This window comes from Pagrus major, chromosome 9 (assembly GCF_040436345.1).
Source record: "Pagrus major chromosome 9, Pma_NU_1.0".
NCBI lineage: Eukaryota > Metazoa > Chordata > Actinopteri > Spariformes > Sparidae > Pagrus > Pagrus major.
This window is the reverse complement of record NC_133223.1, coordinates 5,754,361-5,775,450: the sequence shown is the minus strand read 5'-3', so window position 1 is coordinate 5,775,450 and position 21,090 is coordinate 5,754,361. Positions and strand designations below refer to the sequence as shown.

The 21,090-nt window shown below is 39.6% G+C and overlaps 1 protein-coding gene across 1 annotated transcript; it reads left to right on the top strand.

The window, feature by feature from the left end:
* Window positions 1–9,833: 9,833 nt before the first annotated feature.
* Window positions 9,834–11,075, top strand: LOC141002763 (trace amine-associated receptor 13c-like). Its single transcript, XM_073474154.1, has 2 exons — window positions 9,834–10,006; window positions 10,256–11,075. Exons 1-2 carry the CDS (start codon window positions 9,834–9,836, stop codon window positions 11,073–11,075), a joined length of 993 nt encoding a protein of 330 aa, XP_073330255.1.
* Window positions 11,076–21,090: the final 10,015 nt, after the last annotated feature.

Here is a 21,090-nt window from a genome sequence, read left to right as displayed (position 1 = left end):
CCCTGAGCATGAATAGATAAATGTACATGTGACGGTGAAGAGTAATTAAATGCTGCGAATCACATGTGCGTCTTTACATTGCTAATGCTACAATATGATATTCTCTAAGAATGACTGAGTGGAAACAGAGAAGCAACTTTGGGTTTGTTAATTTTCCAAAAACTGAGTTTACATTCTCAACCTCTAGTAGTGTTTTTTTTTAGATGTTATTATCCACATCAGAAGAAAATGTTGGAAGTTGTACTCCATTTTATACTTGACTGAAGTCCGTGCCCACAGAATTTAGCAGGCAGTGTGTCTTCACTGGTGGTGCAAGCCAGGCCTTCAATGCAGCCATTTGGTATGTGAACACCTACAAACAAAAATAAAGCTAAGAGACAGCAATTAACAGTCAGCTCAGAATTGAAGGAAGATGGTGAAATTTAGGTGTGCAAGCAGGGAGAGAAGCTGATGCTTGGTACATCGGAGGGCAAGGAGGACATTTGTAATGTATAAGGAGATACAGTAAGAGTCATCCAGAAAGTGAATGACGTGTGGAAATTTGTGATTGTTGAGTTGTTTTGGGCTGCTCTTGCACCAGAAGGGTGAGGTTGATGGCATAGGAGAATCCAGACTGGGGATAAGGCTGTTGATGCTGGGTGTGCCAGGGGAGAAGAGAGGTCTATTATGAGTCTCTTCTTGCCAGAAAATTTCCTTGTGGCAGTGCCAATGGGGCTGACGTGGTAGCTTGGGAATGGAGGGCTAGAGAATGGGCCAATCACTAAGAGGCTGTGTCAGGGACCAAACAGGAAAGGCTCAAGAACACAAGGTGTAAAGGTCAAAAAGATGTTAATTTATTTACAAACTCAATTCAAAGGAACAATATCCAAAAAGTATATTGGTACAAATACAAAAATTAAGAAAAATAACAACTCTAAATAAGGGCCCTAATAACTTAAACTGAGGTCAACTTAAACAAACGGCGACTTAACTCAACATAACTGACCTAACAAATGAGATAATAGGTGGGGGTTATATAGACACTGGCTAGCCAACACAGACAATAGGGGGGAACAGACATAAACCATTACTTCCATAATGTAAACGAAACATAATGTGAACAGAGTCTACAAATGGAAACCTATACATACTCAATATAAACACTCAAATCATGAAGTAAACTTAAAGCTCCTAATCATCTCAAATTAAATAGATCTCAAAGAAAAAGACAGCCTCCCCTCTGGCACCTCCAAGGAGGCCTCCTCCATTTCCTGCCCTGCTTCCATAAGAGGCCATCTTGGATGGCGCCGCCTCCTTTCCAGAGCTGGGGAGAGCTGCATACAACAAGACACACAAGGTGAGTTTCAACTCAAACAAAGGAAATGTGGTTGCACTTTATTTTACAGTACATTAATATGAACCTTTAACTTTATATATTAAAGCCGATACAAACCACACAAAATGCGTTTCTTTATATTAATAAACATAGAAATGAAATGACCAGCCTCATCTCCGTTCTTCTGACCCGACAGGATAGCTGAGCTAATGCTAATTAGCGTTCCCGCTAGCTCAAACAAGCTATATCAAACTGTACAAAACCATAAAAGTTACCGCGATCTGAACTAAACATTAAACATATCATGAAACGATATGACAACAAACCTTGTGCCCTTTATCAGCCAGGTGCTAAGTAAACAAAATGATTGTTTTCATCACTTTCAACAAACACCATGCAGGTACACTTCCAACACGCAGACACACACAATCCACAAGAACACCGGATGTTTTCGGTTCACAGCGAGACGCTTTCAAAATAAAAGTCCCGCATTTAGCACCTAATATATAGGTAATTAATGAAATAATAATCCGGCTTCAAACAATATCAGTAAACTAAATGAAAACAACATGTTCTTAGAAACAAGTGTGTTTTGTCCGACTATTAAAGGCCATGCCCGATATAATATGGCAGTACATTCGTTTAATTAAGCTATAGGCCGATGTTGGTAGCATTAAATGCATAATTTGGTAGTGAGGGTAGAATAGCGTCTAAATAGCATATTTTGGATCTGATATGGGATTGTGTGTGATTTCTAATTAGACTAAGATCTTGTAAAATGGTGTCTAATAGTGTATTAGGATCTCCGATTTGGTTTGCAATTACAGTATAATTTGGTATAATAGTGTCTCAGTATAGTAGACTATATTTTAGGTAATAAGACTTATGCGGTTTCTGATTACAGCATAATTTGGGTAGGCTATATGGTGTCTAATAACAGTTTAATTTTCTTGTTTACTGTCTAATTAACATTACATTATTTCTAGTTGTCTAATTTGATACAAAGTACGGCTTGTTACGTCTTATTAGCGTATTGTTTTTGTCTAATTTGATACAAAGTACGGCTTGTTACGTCTTATTAGCGTATTGTTTTTGTCTAATTTGATACAAAGTACAGCTTGTTACGTCTTATTAGCGTATCGTTTTTGTCTAATTTGATACAAAGTGCGGCTTGTTACGTCTTATTGGCTATTGTTTTTGTCTTATTTGATACAAAGTGCGGCTTGTTACGTCTTATTGGCTATTGTTTTTGTCTTATTTGATACAAAGTACGGCCTGTTACGTCTTATTAATGTACTGTAAAATAAAGTGCGACTGGAAATGTTAATTTACAGCCTGTGAATCAAAATGCGTGCACTCAAATTAATCAACAACTGTCAATAAACGTGATGTATGAAAAGAAAAGACTGCGTCATCATTTTTTTTTTAACAATGTTTTTATTTTATTTTGCATCATTCTTTACAGTGCAGGTAAGGTACAAGTGCGAATAGTTATCCAATGAATGACACTGTAGTATTACCCCCCCAACACATACACACTCGTTGTCTCTCTTATACTCATAGCTTAAGATTTATAAAAAATTATATTACAATGTTGATACGAGATACAAAATACAAATCCATGGTACCTTAGCAAAAATAAAATGAAATAGAAAGATAAAAAATAAGAATAAATACAGATAACAACAAAATAACAAAATTAACCTGAATTCTCCAACTGTAGAAGCTCTGCTATATCTTCCTGTTTTATAAAGTCGCTGAATGGTTTCCAAATTCCTTCATACACACCCAATCTATTTTTTAAAATATATGTTATTCTTTCCATTGACATACACTGTGCCATACATTTGATCCAAGCTCCTATTGTAGGCACCAGTTTTCTTCCAATTCAGAGCTATCAGACGCTTTGCCTGTAATACAGCAAAATTAATAAATGTGTATTCTCTAGCTCTCAGGTTGAGGTTTGCTGGATATAAATGTAACAGAGTCATAATGGGATCAGGTGAAATATTAACCGACAGAATAGCCATGATTTTATCCATCACCTCCCTCCAGAATTTCTTAATCTTGTCACATTCCCAGATACAGTGTATAAATGTTCCTTTAACCTCATTGCATTTAAAACATGTATCAGGTATATCGTTGTTGTATCTATGAAGCTTGACAGGGGTTATGTAGGTCCGCATTAACCAATTGTATTGGAGTAATTTTAAATTAGTGTTGGCTGTTTGTGCTTGTGCCTCCTTACAGGCTTTGATCCAATCATTGTTTGAAATGTCCACTTTTAATTCTGCCCTCCATGTATCAAGTTTGGGTGCTGATGATTCATTAGAACCGGATGTTAGCCAGTTGTATATTAATGAAATCCAACCTCTGTTAATACAATTGTTAGTAATAATTTCCTCTAAAGATGAAAGTGCAGGAATTGCTAATGTTTTTTTGGGATATTATACATATGAGAAATTTCCTCAAAAGACAATAAAACATCTTCCTTATACAGGTCAGAGATTTTACTTAGCCCTTTCTTTGCCCACAATTTGAACCCAGCATCCAGCTTGCCTGGTTTAAATGAGACATTACCCCAGATTGGGCTAAATTGTGACAGGGTGTTTAATATTTTCATGTGTTTCTTTACCTCGCACCACACATTAACCATATTCAATATTATAGGATGAACTGTATTCTCTCTTAGGTATTCATCTGTATTCATCTCATATTCAGCTGAGTACAAATATAAATGAAGTGGTATCTGAGCATATTGTGCTTCTATGTCCATCCATGGGGTCTTGTTTACATCAGAAAAATAGAATCTCAAAGTGGTCAGCTGTGCTGCGAGGTAGTACCAATAGAGGTTTGGACATTTCAACCCCCCTGCGTCAAACGGAAGATACAACAGAGATAGGCGAACTCTGGGACGTTTCTTATTCCATATAAATTTTTTGATGAGTGGCGCCAAAGGAATATTTTGGAATAAATATAAGAATTTCGGTAATATGTTCATCTTTAAATTATTTATTCTGCCTATCAGAGAGATAGGCAATGACATCCATCTTTCTAAAGATTTATATACTGAGTCTAATACAGGTTCATAATTTATTGGTGATATATTTTGTAACTGAGGTACTAATTTAATGCCCAAATAGGTAAAACCAGTTGAAAGCTTAAAAGAAGATATATGTTGATCAGGATTTTGTCCCTCATTTTCATTAAGCAACATAAGTGAAGATTTTGAAGCGTTCAGTTTGTAATCAGAGATATCACCGAACAAGCCTTACAGATCTAACAGTGCAGGTAATTGTTTTAAAAATAAAATTACGTCATCCGCGAACAGTGCTATTTTGTGATCTTTGTTGCCAATTGTAATTCCTTGTATTTGCCTGTTAGTTCTAATTGCTATTGCTAATGGTTCTATAGCTAGTATGAATAAAAGTGGGGAAAGAGGCGAACCCTGTGGACAACCTCTTGTAATATTGAAAGGTTTGGATCTCGCATCGTTTGTTAGTACCTCAGCTACAGGGTTAAGATGTAATAGTTTAATCCAACTACAGAATGAGTCTCCAAATCCAAATCGGGTGATGACATCGAAGAGATAACGCCATTCAACTCTATCAAAGGCTTTTTCAGCATCAAGTGACAGAAGAGCCGTATCCCTTTCTCCCTTCTGGTTGTAGAGAATGTTAAGAGTACGCCTTACATTATGAAATCCTTGTCTTCCCTTTATAAAACCATTTTGATCGTCCCCCACAATGCTTGAAAGTACTCCCTCCAACCTCTTTGCCAAAATTTTGCTGAGGATTTTTGTGTCTGTGTTTATTTAACTTATAGGACGCATATTCTCACATTTAGTGTTAGTTTTCCCTGGTTTTGGAAGCAGGATAATCAAAGCCTCTCTCATAGAATCAGGCAAGTAGCCATTACAGTAGGATTCTAAATACATCTCATATAAGGGGGCTATCAATTTGTCTTTGAAATGTTTATATAAGTCAATTGGAAGGCCGTCCGGTCCTGCCGTTTTTCCCTGTCTTCAATGCAGTTTCAGAAATTTCCGCTGTACTTAATTGTTTGTCTAAAATATTCTTACTTTCCTCAGAGATCTTTGGAATATTAAGTTGGTATAAGAATATGGTCTGGGTATCGATATTGATATTGTACTCTGATTTATAGAGATTTTCGTAGAAGTTTCTAAATGCTGTGATAATTTCCAATGGTTCGATAGTGACGTTCCCATTCACGTCCGCTATCCTTATAATTGTCCTCTCTGTTTGTTGTTGTTTAATGCGCCATGCAAGAAGCCTACCAGGTTTTTTCCTTTGATCGTAATAATTTTGTCAAAGTCTCATTAAATTTGCAGTGGCCTTATTGGATGTTATCACATTATATTGAGTTCTTAGTAATAACTGCTTGTGCACATCGTTGTCACTTTTCCCCTCCTGACAACTCCTGTTCTCAAGAATTTTAATTTGGAGTTCCAACTCCCTACATTTAGCCTGTGATTCTCTTGATTGCCTGCTTGTATAACTTATAATCTGACCCCTAATAAATGATTTAAAGGCTTCCCACCTGATTGTGGCAGAAGTTTGGGATCTATTAATCTCAAAAAACATGTCACTTTGTTCACCTAAAAATTGTAAGAACTTTGAATCCTGCATCCATTTTGTTTGAAATCTCCACTTAGGGGGTTGGTGAACCAGTTTTGGCTCCACATAGACCATAGAGATAACAGCATGGTCTGAGATGATTATGCTTTTGTAATGGCATCCTTTAATATTGGAAAGGAGTTCTGCTGACACCAGAAAGTAATCTATTCTAGAGTAACATTTATACGTACTAGAGTAACAGGAGAACTCTTTCGCTGTTGGGTTCAAATGCCTCCATATATCCACCATATTAAGTTCTTTTATAAAATGATGTAGTGCTTTTCTGGATTTCATATGAGTGTTGTCCACTTCAGCCGATCTATCTTTGCTTGGATCCAGGACACAATCAAAATCCCCAGCAGTAATGTTTTTACCAGACAGTGTTGAGATTCTCAGGAATAGGTTATTATAAAAGTTAACATCGTCAATGTTTGGTCCATATACGTTAATTAAATTAATCTGTGTTGACAGGAGACAACCTTGTATAATTCAAAATCTACCATTAGGATCTTAGATTACTCTTTCTATTTGTATCGGAATAGACTTATGTATTAATGTCATTACACCTCTGGCGTTAGTAGAATATGAAGATGCTATGACATGCCCTGGCCACCTATGTTTTATCTTAGATGTCTCATCAGCTACCAGATGCGTTTCCTGTAGGAATACTATCTTAGCTCTTAACTGTTTGATCCTGTTCATAACCTGTTTCACTTTGATGGGTTCGTTCAGGCCTCTACAGTTCCATGAAATACATTCAATTAAAGTATCCAAGGTTTAAGGTTTCCATATATTTAAGAAAACATAATGAAAAGGCATTGAATTTAATAACTAAAATTGGTACCATGCTGCACATGAAGAGAGCGAGTTTTCCCATCCCACACACCCCAAACACACACAAGCCCAATTTGAACACATGGGCAACCCTTAAACCTTCTTAAACATCTTCCTTCTAGTACTCTGGCTCCTCATCGTGATGTGGATCTATTCATGCTATTTTTGCTTCTGCCTTATCTGAGGACAGGCTGCCACCTATGGGGGAAGAGGAGAACTGTCCTGCAGGCCTAGAAAAGTGTGGGGGTGGAGCAGAACCTGTTGCTGCTCATGTGCTGCCACTGAATTGTGAGGCACTCATCAGCTCCCAGTCAGATCTGAAGCCAGTGAGGCCCAGAAGACCGCGGTGTTTTTACGTTATCGTTATTTACCTCATCCAGCAGACCGCCCTCAACGCCTTTCTCATTTATAAAGTTTTCACGTTGCAGTCTTTACTGTCTGGCCCCAGAACACAGAGGTTGACGTCCAATCACATTTCTCTGGGTGGAGAAGAGGATGACGAAACCCTCCAAACTCTGCTCCGAAACAACAGTCAAGAAACCCAAACCCTTAGGAGCAACCTGTGGGCTCTGCAGAGCCAGGTCCAGAGCATGTGTGGAGAGGAGGGTCAGCTGGACCGACTGAGATCGGACCTGAAGCTGCTCAACACCAGCACCCACAACATGGAGGACAAACTGACAAACATCAGCCGCAAAGCAGGACTTCCTGGTCCTCCAGGTAGAGATGGACCATCAGGTGCACCAGAGTGAAAGGCCCCAAAGGTGACAGTGGTGTCGTTGGACCTCAAGGACCAAAAGGGGACCCAGGACTCAAAGGAGAACGAGGAGACAGGGTTTTCCCTGGGTTTTTTTGAGACCAAGGTGGCAAAGGCTGGAGAACCTGGATGACATGCGCACGTGCAAAGTGTGTGAGCCCACCTTGAGAGTGTGGTGGTTCTCTTCCTCTGGCCTCAGTCTTTTGGCAAAGAAGGCCGTTATTTTTTTCATTTCTCTCGCCCTTTTCACACAGAGACGCCGCATTATCACAGCAGTGGTGGTTCGCCAAATTCTCCACCGCTGGTTGTTCACACAGAGCCGAACAGCTCCGCCGTAAAAGACGAACCAGAGTATAATTCACACAGCAAGCAGGCGCCGCGGCTCCAGAAGAGGCGTGACGATACGTGTTTTTTTCAACGTGTTTCCCCGGTGTCATCCTGTTAATCTATGTGTACACACTGACTGTTTATAATCATATGGATGCAGTTATAATGTGTTGTGATTGGGATCCTGACCCACCAAACATCCTGGAAAGTGACAAAGTTACGTTTTTCTCTTAATTACATAATTACATAATCGCCATAAGTAAACTGGACGCTGTCTGACTATTTCAGTCGCGGGGAGGGAGGCTGTTTTCTGGGGGAAAGTTCACTGAAGTCTCGGTGGAGGGCTGACGTTGCGGAGATTTTTTTCATCGCGACAAACAGTTGGTGAGTTAAAGTTTTTTGCCGGGGACAGACTCTGTTTTTCGGGCAGAAATGTGACGAAGAGTCGGTAGGACCTACAGGCTGACAGACACTTCTCCACGTATAACTGCGGTATTTTTTTCCTCATATAAGTTGCCAAAGACACGACCAGTTACTACGTTACTGTTGTTAGGTCCTGTAACGTTGCTTTTTGGGACAGCTATATTTTGTTGAGTGAAGGATCTGTTCAGTTATCAGACAGTGAACACCATCAGACCGACACGCCCTCTTTTATCCGTTCGCCAATAATGCCCCCCTGATACTACCTCCGAAGGTGCATCAGAGGCAGAGGGAAATTTCATCCCTCGCCACATCTGAAACTTTCACACAGAGGCTGATGCGGAGAATTGGCGCAGGATCCCCACATGCAAAAGGCAGTGTGAATGGAGCTACTCTCTCTCTCTCTCGTTCTTGCTGTTGTCTGCCTGCCACACATGAAGTTGAGAACTAATGTTACACTCGGGACTTCTAGCTTTTAACACAGACACTAATATTTTAAATTAAACAATAATCTCTTACCTTTATCAAAGTCCTAGAACGTCTCTGCCTTTATCCTGTTGGAAGTCGTAACGCTGGGAGTTGTTGGAAGTAGTAACCATAGTAACGATCTGTTTAGCGCGCTGGAGTGGGAGAGGGAGGCGTCATGTGACACGCATGCATACGACGCAAACGCTGGTGACGTATGACGCATGTGACGTTCGCGCTATGTGGAGGGTGACTGTTCCCCATCCGCCCTGTAGAGGCACTGAAATCCTCATATTTTTATTGTGTGAAGATGGTTGGAAACCATCATTTTCTGCCCGTTTTCAACCAAGGCGGCGGCCAAAATCACCAAGGCGGCCACTTTGCCTTAGATAGGCAGGGAAAACCTGCTGGGGCTGTGCTGATACAAGATGGGGAGGGTGACATGTGTCATCCAGTGTGTTACTTCTTGGTCAAGTTCAAATGCCATCAACTGAACTACTCCACCATTGAAAAAGAGACCCTGGCTATGCTACTCGCACTTCAACATTTTGAAGTGTATGTTGGTGCCAGTTCATCTCCCGTGGTTGTATACACAGACCATAACCCTCTTGTCTTCCTAACACAGATACAACCACAACCAGCGACTGATGCGTTGGGCACTGTTGGCGCAAGGATACAACCTTGAGATTAAACACAAGAGTCGATAGAGTCAATACATTCAAAGGTACATGTACAGTTGGCTACATGCTGTCTGAACAATATAACTGACATGTGCAACGAGTCACAAAGGGGTTTTACTGTAATTTTTGGTAATTCTAAAGTACTCTAATGCTTCAGTAGATAACGCAGTAATGTACCAAGTTACCCAACAATGATGATATTAAAGAAAGATAAAATCGTCCTCGCAGAGGATGATGAGAAAGATAGACTATAGCAATAAAGGGAGGGACTTCAGTCTCTGCTGGAGAGAAAAAAATAGCAGGAGCAACTCAGAGAGAGGAAAAGGGATAAATAAATCAGCTGTATAACATAGAGATGCAGTCAGAAAGCAGCTAGAAATCAGCAGCTTCACTCTCTGAAGATGGAGACTACAAAAGGAGCTGAACTCTGCTTTCCAAAACTCCTCAACAATTCCTGCAGGAAACCCACACCATCTCAGTCTGAGACCATGCTGACTAACATTCTGCTGTCCTTCATCTCTCTGCTCACTGCAGCTCTCAACCTGCTTGTCATCATCTCCATCTCCCACTTCAGGCACAGATAAATGCTCAGCACAAAATAATTAATTTTCAGAATGAAAACTGCATGTCTTCTTTTAATGTTAATGTTCCATTTGTGCTTCTTACAAAGAAATATATATTTAAATGTAATGTTGTAACAAAATAATTTAACCTGGCACTCCAGAATAGATTCATATCCCTACGAATGCCCTTCCTGCTACTGCATTAATTAACAAGCTATTGTTGATGATAATGTGATTTATTGATGATTTTTCCTCCCCAGGCAGCTCCACACCCCCACCAACCTTCTCATCGTCTCCCTGGCTGTCTCAGACTTCCTTGTGGGCCTCCTGCTGATGCCGGTTGACATCCTTTTGACAGAAACTTGCTGGTTCCTGGGTGACCTCATGTGTGCTCTGTGTTATGTTACAGATTTTATCATTACCTCTTCTTCAGTTGGAAATATGGTGCTCATATCAATCGATCGTTATTTTGCTATTTGTGACCCTCTACATTACACCACCAGAGTTACTCTGGGCAGAACAAAAGTCTGTGTTTGTCTGTGTTGGATATGCTCTATTCTCTATAACAGTGTAATTTTAAAGGACTTTCTGAGACATCCTGATTCACACAATTCCTGCTATGGAGAGTGTGTAGTGGTCCTCAACCAGATCACAGGAGCTTTTGACTTTGTCTTTACCTTTGTTGCCCCCATTACTGTCATCATAGTTCTGTATATGAGAGTATTTGTGGTGGCTGTGTCTCAGGCTCAAGCTATGAGGTCCCACATCGCAGCTGTCACACGGCAGAGTTCAGTGTGTGTAACTGCTAAGAAATCTGAGATGAAAGCAGCCAAGACTCTTGGTGTTTTAGTGATTGTGTTTCTAATATGTTTCTGTCCATATTACTCCCCATCCCTTGTAGGCCAGAATATTGAAGAGAGTAGTTCATCCTCAACCATCAGAGGGTGGCTGATGTATTTTAACTCCTGTGTGAACCCTGTGATCTATGCCTTATTTTACCCCTGGTTTAGAAAATCTATTAAACTCACTGTAACACTTAAGATACTGCAGCATGACTCTTGTGATGCTAAAATACTGTAGAAACTAACCGGTGAGTAACCCAAATTCTGTGAATATGGAATTTCACTGTTGTTAACAAGTCACTGAAGTCAAGTCAAAAGGTGTCATGGCCTGATAAAGAGCGTTGTTCTCTTATGCTTATATTTTAAACCATCATGTGTCATGGTCTCTATCAGAAACCAGCTGTGTTCATTGTTATTACTACATCTGAAACTTAAACTCAACATGCTTTAGTAGTCCATGTAGTGGCAGTGATAACATTAATTTGTTAGGGCTTTAACTTCATTAACAGTGGACATCTGTGCACTGGGAGGTTACTGGGAGATAATAATCACAGTAACAATACTGTTTTATCTCCATATGCCCTAATACATGTTACTCAGACTAAACTGTGTGTGTTTGCCACAAGTACGTCCCAGAGAGAGGAGGGCAACATGAGCAAAGAGTATGGTGGTAGTTTGAAGATAATGTAGTTTAACTATGGTACTGGCCATTGTATAAAATGATACTGATGGGGAGGATCCTATTCTCCTGGGTATCTATTCATCGTGTCAACATCTGCAAGACATATGTGTGCTATCTGGGTTGTTTCTTCCAACACGGAGGACAATTGGCCCCTATTCAAAAAGCCTACTTTCTGTAATTGATGTAATGCATAGTGAATAAAAGATTTTTGATATTAAATTGTCAGTAATTTTGCTCTATATTTGAATGTTAGTCTGAGTAGTACAGTGCCAGCCCTGAACAAATTGGTGCCCTAGGCAAGATTTTAGCTGGTGTCCCCTTGCATCGCAGTCAATTTCACAATCAATTTTCATACACTCACACAGAAACTGCATGTATTCAAGATTTTATTTCTTTTAAGTCAAAAATATCACACCAAATAAATACTGAAGAAAAAAACAAGTGATAAATACAAGTGAAAATATAAATAAGGCATTGCACAAACATATTAAAGAATATTCTATTTACATACAAAATAAAAACAGTGAACACGAAAACAAGTGACATAAAATGAATTAAAAATACAATATAAATAAGGTATTGCACAATCATATTAAAGAATATTGTCACTCTGCTGTGCTGAGGTAGAGGGGACAGGAGCACCTGATGCTGTGTCACTGGGGTGGTGGTGAAATATTTTAAAAGTGCATCTGAAGAGAGAAGAGAAGTATATGTGACCACTGGATGTTACATTTTAATAAAAAAAACAGATGCTTGCTGTGTGCTATACATAAGACTAATATCTTATCCACGCCCCCCGTGGGTGACGGCGCCCTTAGCATTCGTCTATACAGCCTATGCCAAGGGCCTGCCCTGGGGTAGTAGGTATAGAAAAGTAAAATTAATTAACTCAATACCACTTCACCTCCAAAATTGAGATTGCACTGATTGTAGATCCCTAAAGTCAGATTCATTTAAGAAAATAGATTGTGTTCCTGAGGAAATGAAATAATATTGTAGGACGTATCTTGTATTTAGCCATAGCATCACTGATCCTGTTTTTTAATGAGGTGCCTACAGTTCTATTATACATAAGATATATGTATGTATGTATGTATGTATGTATGTATGTATAAATGTATGTGTATGTATGTATATCTAATCATTTAAAAAAAACATTAAAAAAAAACAAAAGTTTATTTTGTCTTTATTTATCTTGTTGTGCACGTGTATTTTTCTTTTCACATCCATACAAAACTCCTATGGCCTAAAATGAATGAGTACAATACAGAATGATAATATTGACAGCATCCGTGTAAATGTCCAGAACAGAAATCAACACCTAAATGTGTATTTTGGGCATTTTCTTTCCACTAGTCTGAAAGAAGACATGCAAGCAAAATAAAATATCTAAAAACTGAACCGTGCATGACCTGTAGTGTCTCCCCTTAAATATTTTTTCTTTGGCCATGAAAATAAACCACACCTGATGCTTCCCCAACAATTGAAACAATTTGCTCATTTGTGGGAAAGAGGCCCACAGTCACTGTGCCCCCACCAGTCGCAGTTATGATCTGCCTATATGTTATGTTCGGTGGTTTTAGACTCAGGACCAGAGACCAGAATGAGTGAAAAAATAAGAAGGTTTATTGTTGAAATGAGAAAACGTGATGATCCAGGGGAAGGAGGCGTGGGGGTGGTCGTGAGGGGAAGAGAGCTGTGGGTGGTTTCCTCGGGAAGGCACTGGAAAAAAGACACAAGAGGGCACGTGAGAAACAAACACAAAATACATCCAAAACACTGAGAGATAAATTTCAGATCTTTTCTCTAGAGTAACACGAAAGGCCTGGAGCTGAATTACCAACGGTGTGTAGTAAACAAGACTCTGGCACAGTAGAGCGCATCTCCAGGCCTCTTGTAGGAAGATCAGATTGGATGATAAGACACAGGTGTGGCTCTCTGCTGCGCTGTGACGAGGGAAAACTCAAAACAGGTGTGTTAGTGAAGTTGACCAAAATGCACGGGGGGAAACACAGGAAGTGAGCAACCAAACGGGAAGTCCAACCAAAATAAAACCAAAATAAAACCAAAGACCAAAACACCACATTATATAGGCAGATCTGCTTTTTGGCTGTGACATGGTTAGACTCTCAAAGCTGAAGGCATTGACGGCTGCTGCCACATGTTGGCTCAAATTTCCTTTTTGTTTGTGAGGCCAGGGTTATGGCTCTCACAGAAAACTTTTTTCCTGGCCTCAATCTCCCCCACATGCGTCTGTTTCACAGTCTGGGAGATTTCTCCTCGTACCTCTGTGCTCTGCCATTTTTGCAAGGACAAAAACCCACTATAATGGACATTTAAGTATCATATTCATTAAGATCTATCTAACCATTTTCTTATTTGTACGTGGGCAAAAAGTGTGAATTCTCTTCAGAGTTTTATGAATGGGGCCCCATGTCTGGAAAAAATGTTTTTTTTTTTTTCTTTTATTTTGTATCATTAACTTAATTACGGTCATTACTGTACCATTTATGATCTGTTGAAATTGTAATTTTTTTCATAATTTCCAAACAAAATTTAAGTTTCCAAGCCTGAATTCAGTGTCAATCATTGGTGTTTTCAGGAGGCTCAGGACACTATCAGTATTATAAATTCTGTACACTTGCACACTTCACTCATTTCCAAGAATAGAATACTTTTTTAGCACTTTTTATCAGGTTACTCAATTCTTGGCTGGTTAGCTGGGCTTGCTGTGTTCTTTATGGCTGCAGAGGTTAGCTTCAGGTGAAAACAGCTAACATGGTTTGTAATTGTTATGAAGCAGAAATTACACACGACGTGCCACTTGTACAACTGAGCTTCAAATTCAGAAAATCCGATATGCCTTGAGATGTCTGCTTTCAAAATAAGGTGCCTTTTTTCTAATCGCTTGCTCCTGATCCGTGCCTTCCATGACATATCTCCTAACATAAGAAACGTTAGCCGAGTGTTCACCCACAATTCATAATAAGCAACACTGTAACCTAACTTTACAAGTTTATTGTCCAGCTGAGGCTGGAAAATCAACAATCAACATAGCTTGCAAACTCCCCATAGACTGTATTCACAGTATGCTCAGAGTGGGAAGCTTAAATGCAGGGTTAATGTTATGCTGCTATGTTCTAAGTTGCAAGTCGAATAACATAAAGAATGTGATAAATAGTAACAAATTCCCAGCTTTCAGATTGATCAGTAACTGAGAAGATGATGAGATGGTGAAAAGTTAGAGGAACTTTTGGCCATATTTCAAGGTAAAATAATATATTTGATAACCCATCAACTAACGTTAGTATTACTGTTTGATTATATCCCCTGCATTTCACTTTCAGGCTTAAATAAATGTATGTAAGATGTGCATTGATATTTTTAGAATGAATTCCTGTCATATTGTTAATATTAATATTAACATTAACTGTAATGCTAATTAGGAAGTGGTTCAAGACCAACATTAGCTGTTGTCTATGGAAAGCTAATGAGTTACCAAATATGTTGTTTACTGCCCAAAGTCCCCAGATTTTCACTATCCGTTGTCAGCTGCTGATCAGTCAGAAAGCTGTGAGAGATAACAGGACTTGCAACCTGTAACACAGCAATAAGACATTTGAGCTTTCTACCCAGAGCGTGATATCAGAGCAAGATGGCTATTGTGTGACTATGGTCTATTGTGCTCTCTACTTGAGCTTGTACTGTACTCTACTTGTACTCTACTTGTACTGAGACATTACAAAAAAGGAGCTTGCATGGAGGAAAGTAAGCAAGAACTACCTGGTAGGTCACGGAAATATGTGTTCCATGTTTCCAGCCATATGTTGTACTCAAATCTGAACCAACTTAGCACTGGCATTAGTCATTAGTCATTAGTTAGTAAGTTAGCAACAACTGTTGGGTTTTCCCGGCATATTTGTCTACTGGCGTTAACGGTTCATGTTCGTGTGTTTCTTGTCAGAGGAGGTAATCCAGTGTTATACAGTTCATGTGTGATTAATGAATCTTTGTCGTCTGATTTCAATATCATAACTAATCAAAACCATATAAACTATGGCTTTGGCTATACATTTAACTTTCAGTGCTTGAATAAGAAAAAATGTTTTGTCCAAAAAGATCTGTCATAAATGATCTTAAAAAGGTCTTGCAAAGCATAAAGTTTCTGATATTAATGATACCAGATAGCACCATTTTACATTTATGTATATTGTTGTTAAATGTAAAAGACCTGCTTCATAAAGTCTACTCTGATTGTTTTTGCACTGTGATGCTGTGTAGACAGCCGAATTAAGGGTGCATTACCTCAAGATGTGATATACCACCGTGGATGAAGATAAAAGCAGACACAATGTGTTCCATGGCATGAATGTGAATTGATGACCTGTCTGCACAGTGCACACACACAGTGTATAGTAAAATTACAGTAAGATTGCCCACTCTTAAAAGAGCCGGTTTGGGTGTGCTTGGTTACTACACGTTGTTTTACCATGGCACAGCTCCCTCTGCAGAGAAGTTTGATGTGAAGATCGCCCTGATGGCCTCTCTTGCAGAGTAGTTTGCAGCAACTCTCCCCAGACCCGGCAGTGGCTCCACCTCACCAACCGGGTTGTTCCCCCTCACTGTAGTTTCCTGGGTTGTCCTCTGCAGGAAGTTGTGTAGAACACAGGCGGCCTTCACACACATCTCGGCGACCTCTGGACAGTCCTCAATGGCACACCTGTACAGCCTCCACTGAGAGGAGAGGATCCCAAAGGCGTTCTGCAGCACCAGTTGAGCTCGGGACAGACGGTAGTTGAAGAACCTTTTTCATCTTAAAAGCAGTTAAATATATATAATTTTGAAGTGAGACTGTATGTAGACATCTATATGAATAAATAATGAGGTGGCTGCCATATTTATGCCTAATTTATATTGTGTTATTTTGACTGTTGATAGAGCAGCTCCAATCTCAGCACAGCATAGCCCTGATCGATCCGAACTCCATTCAGGGAACAAGCATTTTAAAAGTTGACGACAGACGTTGTTAGTTCGGCGTCCTTTTGATCCACTCATTGCGGTCAGATCAGAAAAATCTTTGTTTTGGGTTCATACTGACATAGCAAGACTGATTAATTCAGTCTACATCTACTTGCTGGTCACAGTTACTATTTATTGGTTTTGACACACCTATGAAGAATCACCAGAAACAGATGGACAGGCGCTCCAGAACAGAGAGGGAATGCCTGTAGTTGTCTTGTGGGAAATCCTGGCACTGATCGAGCCAACAGGTCATTGCACTGGGGTCAGCCTCAGGTAGCGCTGGAAGCGGCACTCATCCAGACGCAGCTCCTGAAGAAGACAGTGAAATTCAAGGAGCACCTCTGGATGGTGTTGTGGACCCAGACACGGCAGCGTCGGGTGTTCCGACACCTCCTGGACTTCACAACAGGTAGAGAGCAGCGATGATTGTGATTTCGTCCATGGATGGTGACAGAAAGAAATGGCAGGAAGAACTGTATTTGGTATCTATAGGGATAGGCCCCTCCCCTCTCGTCTCTCCCGTGTTTTTTTTATAATTTGAATTACTCATGCCAGACATGCAAGTAAAAATGTATTATCCTGCGATCAAAATCGCAGGAGTAACGCAATGTGAATATTCTCTTCACGTTTGGTCTGAACGCACCATTAGAATCAAGAAATTTCCACGCCTCTTCCACATACACATCTGCATGCTGTAAATATACTGTATGAAAAATAAAAGAACAAATAACAAAAGGAGGGCAGTAAAATATTGTGCAAGCCATTTTTTTCTACTGGTTTTCTCTTTTGTTGTGGCAGGAAGTGACATACTTACAGCAAGAACTGCACATTCTTCCGTTATATTTGTCTAGTTTTGATGTTGTGTAATAAAGTCTAATTCTTTCTCTACAGCTCCATCATCACAATAACAGCACCGCCTATCTTCTCTGCATGGGCAGCCAGGTCTATAGATCACTTAGTCTGTACATTTGCAACATCTTTCTCAGGTTCTCATCAGTTACAATGGTTAGGTCGTCTGCCACAGTTTACTGTCTGTTTATGTTCCTTGTTTATGTTGTGAGCTTGTAATATCAGTGATCAGTAATTTTCTATTTCTTTGGTAACATATGCTTTGGTTTCAATCTTTTTATATTTTGTCTTACATCTTAGCTACTCATTCCTACTTGTGTGATTTTCTTTTTATACATATTGTTGAGCATTGTTGGTGGGAGCCTGAGAATTAAGAACTTCAATACCAATGACTGCTTCACTGTAATTGTAATGCATATGAAAATAAAGAATTGGAAACTTTTTTGCATTCTATAACATGCCTCTTTTACACCCACGCACCCACTCCCACCAGCACAACGCAACAAGTCTCAAAATGTAGTGTTTTTTCAAACTTTCTCTATGGATGACAAAGAAGCCTATAGTTATTGTTTACTGTATTTGTGAAATTTGACATGATTTAGGATTCACTTAAGCCATTTCACAAAGTTTGTTAAATTTCTCCTCATGCAACAACTGTTACAATCAGGCGATTAGTTAAGGGAGTCTGGGATATTGCTATTACTAGTGACTTAACTTCAGTACATTGTCCAAGTCCATCACTTTCACACACACATACACACACACACACACAAACACACAAACACACACAGCGGCCCAGTTTGTGCAATAATTGTGTCAAGTCGATCAGTTATTTAATTTAAATATGAAAAGATATGGCAGTGCACGCTGCAGAGAGAGAGACCTATGTGGTCATTGTCACCGTCATTCAGAGAGAATATGGTCCCTAGTTCCTCTGGAAAACATGTTTCTTTTAGTCTATTTGAAAAATGTATTATTTGTGATTAAAATAATGGTTCTTGGTAATGTATTAGTGATGTATTATTTTTACTGTTTTCATGGGAGCTCAGACCAACCTTATGGGAGCTCAGCCCCCATTGGCTCCCACGTAACTCGAACTCTGCGCTCACTCATCTTCTGCCTGGCTGACCCAAGCCCCTGAGACTGGTTTTGTGTCAAGCACTTAACAAGACAAACATCCACATAGACTATATGTGGATGTTCTTTAATGACTGGCATTCGTCAAGGATTCACACCTTCCTCTATTAATGAAGATGATTGCAAGCTCTATTCTCAGAGGGATCATTCCAATTAGAGGTGTGAAGGAAAACATCCATGTTCCGGAGTAAACATGTGATGTAAAATCCACACATCAGCACATGATGCAACCTCAGCTGATGGGACCGACAAATGGAAACAGCAATGACGGAATTAAATAATTTTAATGTAGTTACAATTCCTGTAAGTGTAAACTCACAATGATGAAAAACAGATGCGTCCAAATACTATGCAAAAAAAATGTCAGACGTAGTGTAAAGACAGAAAATCTGAGTAGTGTTGAGTTTGGGGTTGATGGACGGATCAAACAAACTCAGGACTTTGACCCAGGAGACTTGTGTTTAAAACTAAAATTCAACATTGACTTGTGTTAATGGACTTAACATATGTACCTTATGTGATGTATGTTACATTATCTTTTCCCAAACCTAAAGTAGTTTGGTTGCCTAAACCTAACCTTTACGATTTCAGTCTTGTTACCACGATGATGAAGGTCACCTGACTATAGATGACAACGCAGGTCAAATAACTATCTGCCCTCCATGAAAATTAAAGCTAGGGGTTGTTAATTTATTTCAAAAGATGTTTTTTTTTGCTATATTTTTTGAAAATCTTTTTTAATTTTCTTGATCGCTCATCCCAACAGCAATCATAAATCAAATTAACCAAAAATCCTGCCTGAGACTTCCACAGGGTTGTTCTAGGTCCATCTAAACATTTCATGTCCCTAAATTAAATGACTGGACGGCTACCTGTCTACCTACCTACCTCCATGTACTCATTGTGTATGACCAGTCTTCCACAAAGCTAGGCAGATATTTTACTAAAGCTATACTACATTAGTGTGCTAGTCACACAAGAAATGCAGAGAAAGTGCAGCTATAACTTCTTTTTCCACCTATACCAAAAGCAGCTTGCAATGCTAGACAAGGCAAGAAGCGAAGGGCTGAAGTAGAGAATGACCAATCTGAATAAAGCAAGAAGTCAAACCAGTCTTTCTGTTTTTTGAGCATCTTCTTGATTGTAGGCTCTTAGCTCGACCCCATCCTACACATCATATATTTATCTAATGCCACCCTTTCGATTGCCTTTGAGTGGGCAGGACGGATGTGCTGGAGGTCACTCAATTCACCGCTCTCTTTGACAGAAGCCTCCAGCTTCTGCGTTAATTTCTTTGTGGCCTATACTGTAGGGAGGATTTTTTGATGAGACCCTAACATTATAAGTGCATCATTCAAAGGTTTTAGATAGACAAAGCAGCCTGGCAGAGGTGATGTATTTCTTTGTGACTTTCACATTCTGCACACACAATAACTTCTGGCTCTTCAGAAATTTTTGGCACAACCCAGCCAGCCACCTAGATAAGTGCCTCCTCTCACCACTGTCATCAGTTGTGTCCTAGAACAATGATTAATATCAAAGTTAGTGAGACTTTAACTATTACAGAAACAGGACATCTAGTAATTGTTTGGTCATTTTGGGCCATGTGTTGTCTTCTATGTTCAGTTAGGCAATATAAAGTGTTATCAACTGCTCATTACATTCTCCCCAAAGGCTCCTGATTTTCATTTTTACTCTAGGGCCCAAAAAGAGCATTTTAAGATGTAATTTGAGTTTCATGCAGTAGGTTGAAGTTAAATTTAATGTTAGTCTTAAATGTAAGTGATTAAAATTAAAGGTAGAGCCTGCACTTCTAATGCAGTATACTTTTCGTTCAATTCAGCAAATTGTTGCTCAGTCTCACAGACCTCAATCTGTTAATGGGAACTAGCCATAACACATTTCTGCAGAAGACCAAGAGGGAGGTGTGTAATTGACTGGCTGTTGAGCTCAAATATTATCGACATTTCACCGGAATGGTGAACTCTACCTTTAGGAGTAGCTATTTAAGTACAACAAATGCAACTTTATTGTATTGCTATGACATGATTGTCTGTATCCTTCCAATAATATGGTTGATGATTTTACTCTGCATTCACAGGGGTGGACTGCAACAACTGAGTGGCATTATCAGGAATGCAGTTTGTGGTACTTACCTGCAAGCTGATGGCGTGTACCACTGATGCACTCAGTAAGTTCCCTGACAGAAGGGTTGAAGCTGTGTCCTCCCTTTTCCTCGGAGAACTGGTTTTACAAAGAGTAAGTGTACCATTGTCAATATGGGGCGGAGCATTTTTAAAATCATCAGCTATAATACCTCCAGGCAGTCTTGGATGAGGTTGGATGTGCACACCCTCACACATCAGCTGATGGTGAACCATCCTGGTACTCCTGACGCTGACCAGCAGTCCCAGTTGGCGTGATGGTGTACGTTATAGTTACAGCAGTTAAGTCACATGAACGAATCAGTGATACCAGAGTGTGTATTTTTTGTACAAAAGGCCTTTTGGTCCAGTGGGGTATATTCTGTACAATCTGGTTTTTGGATAATGGGCCACTGGAC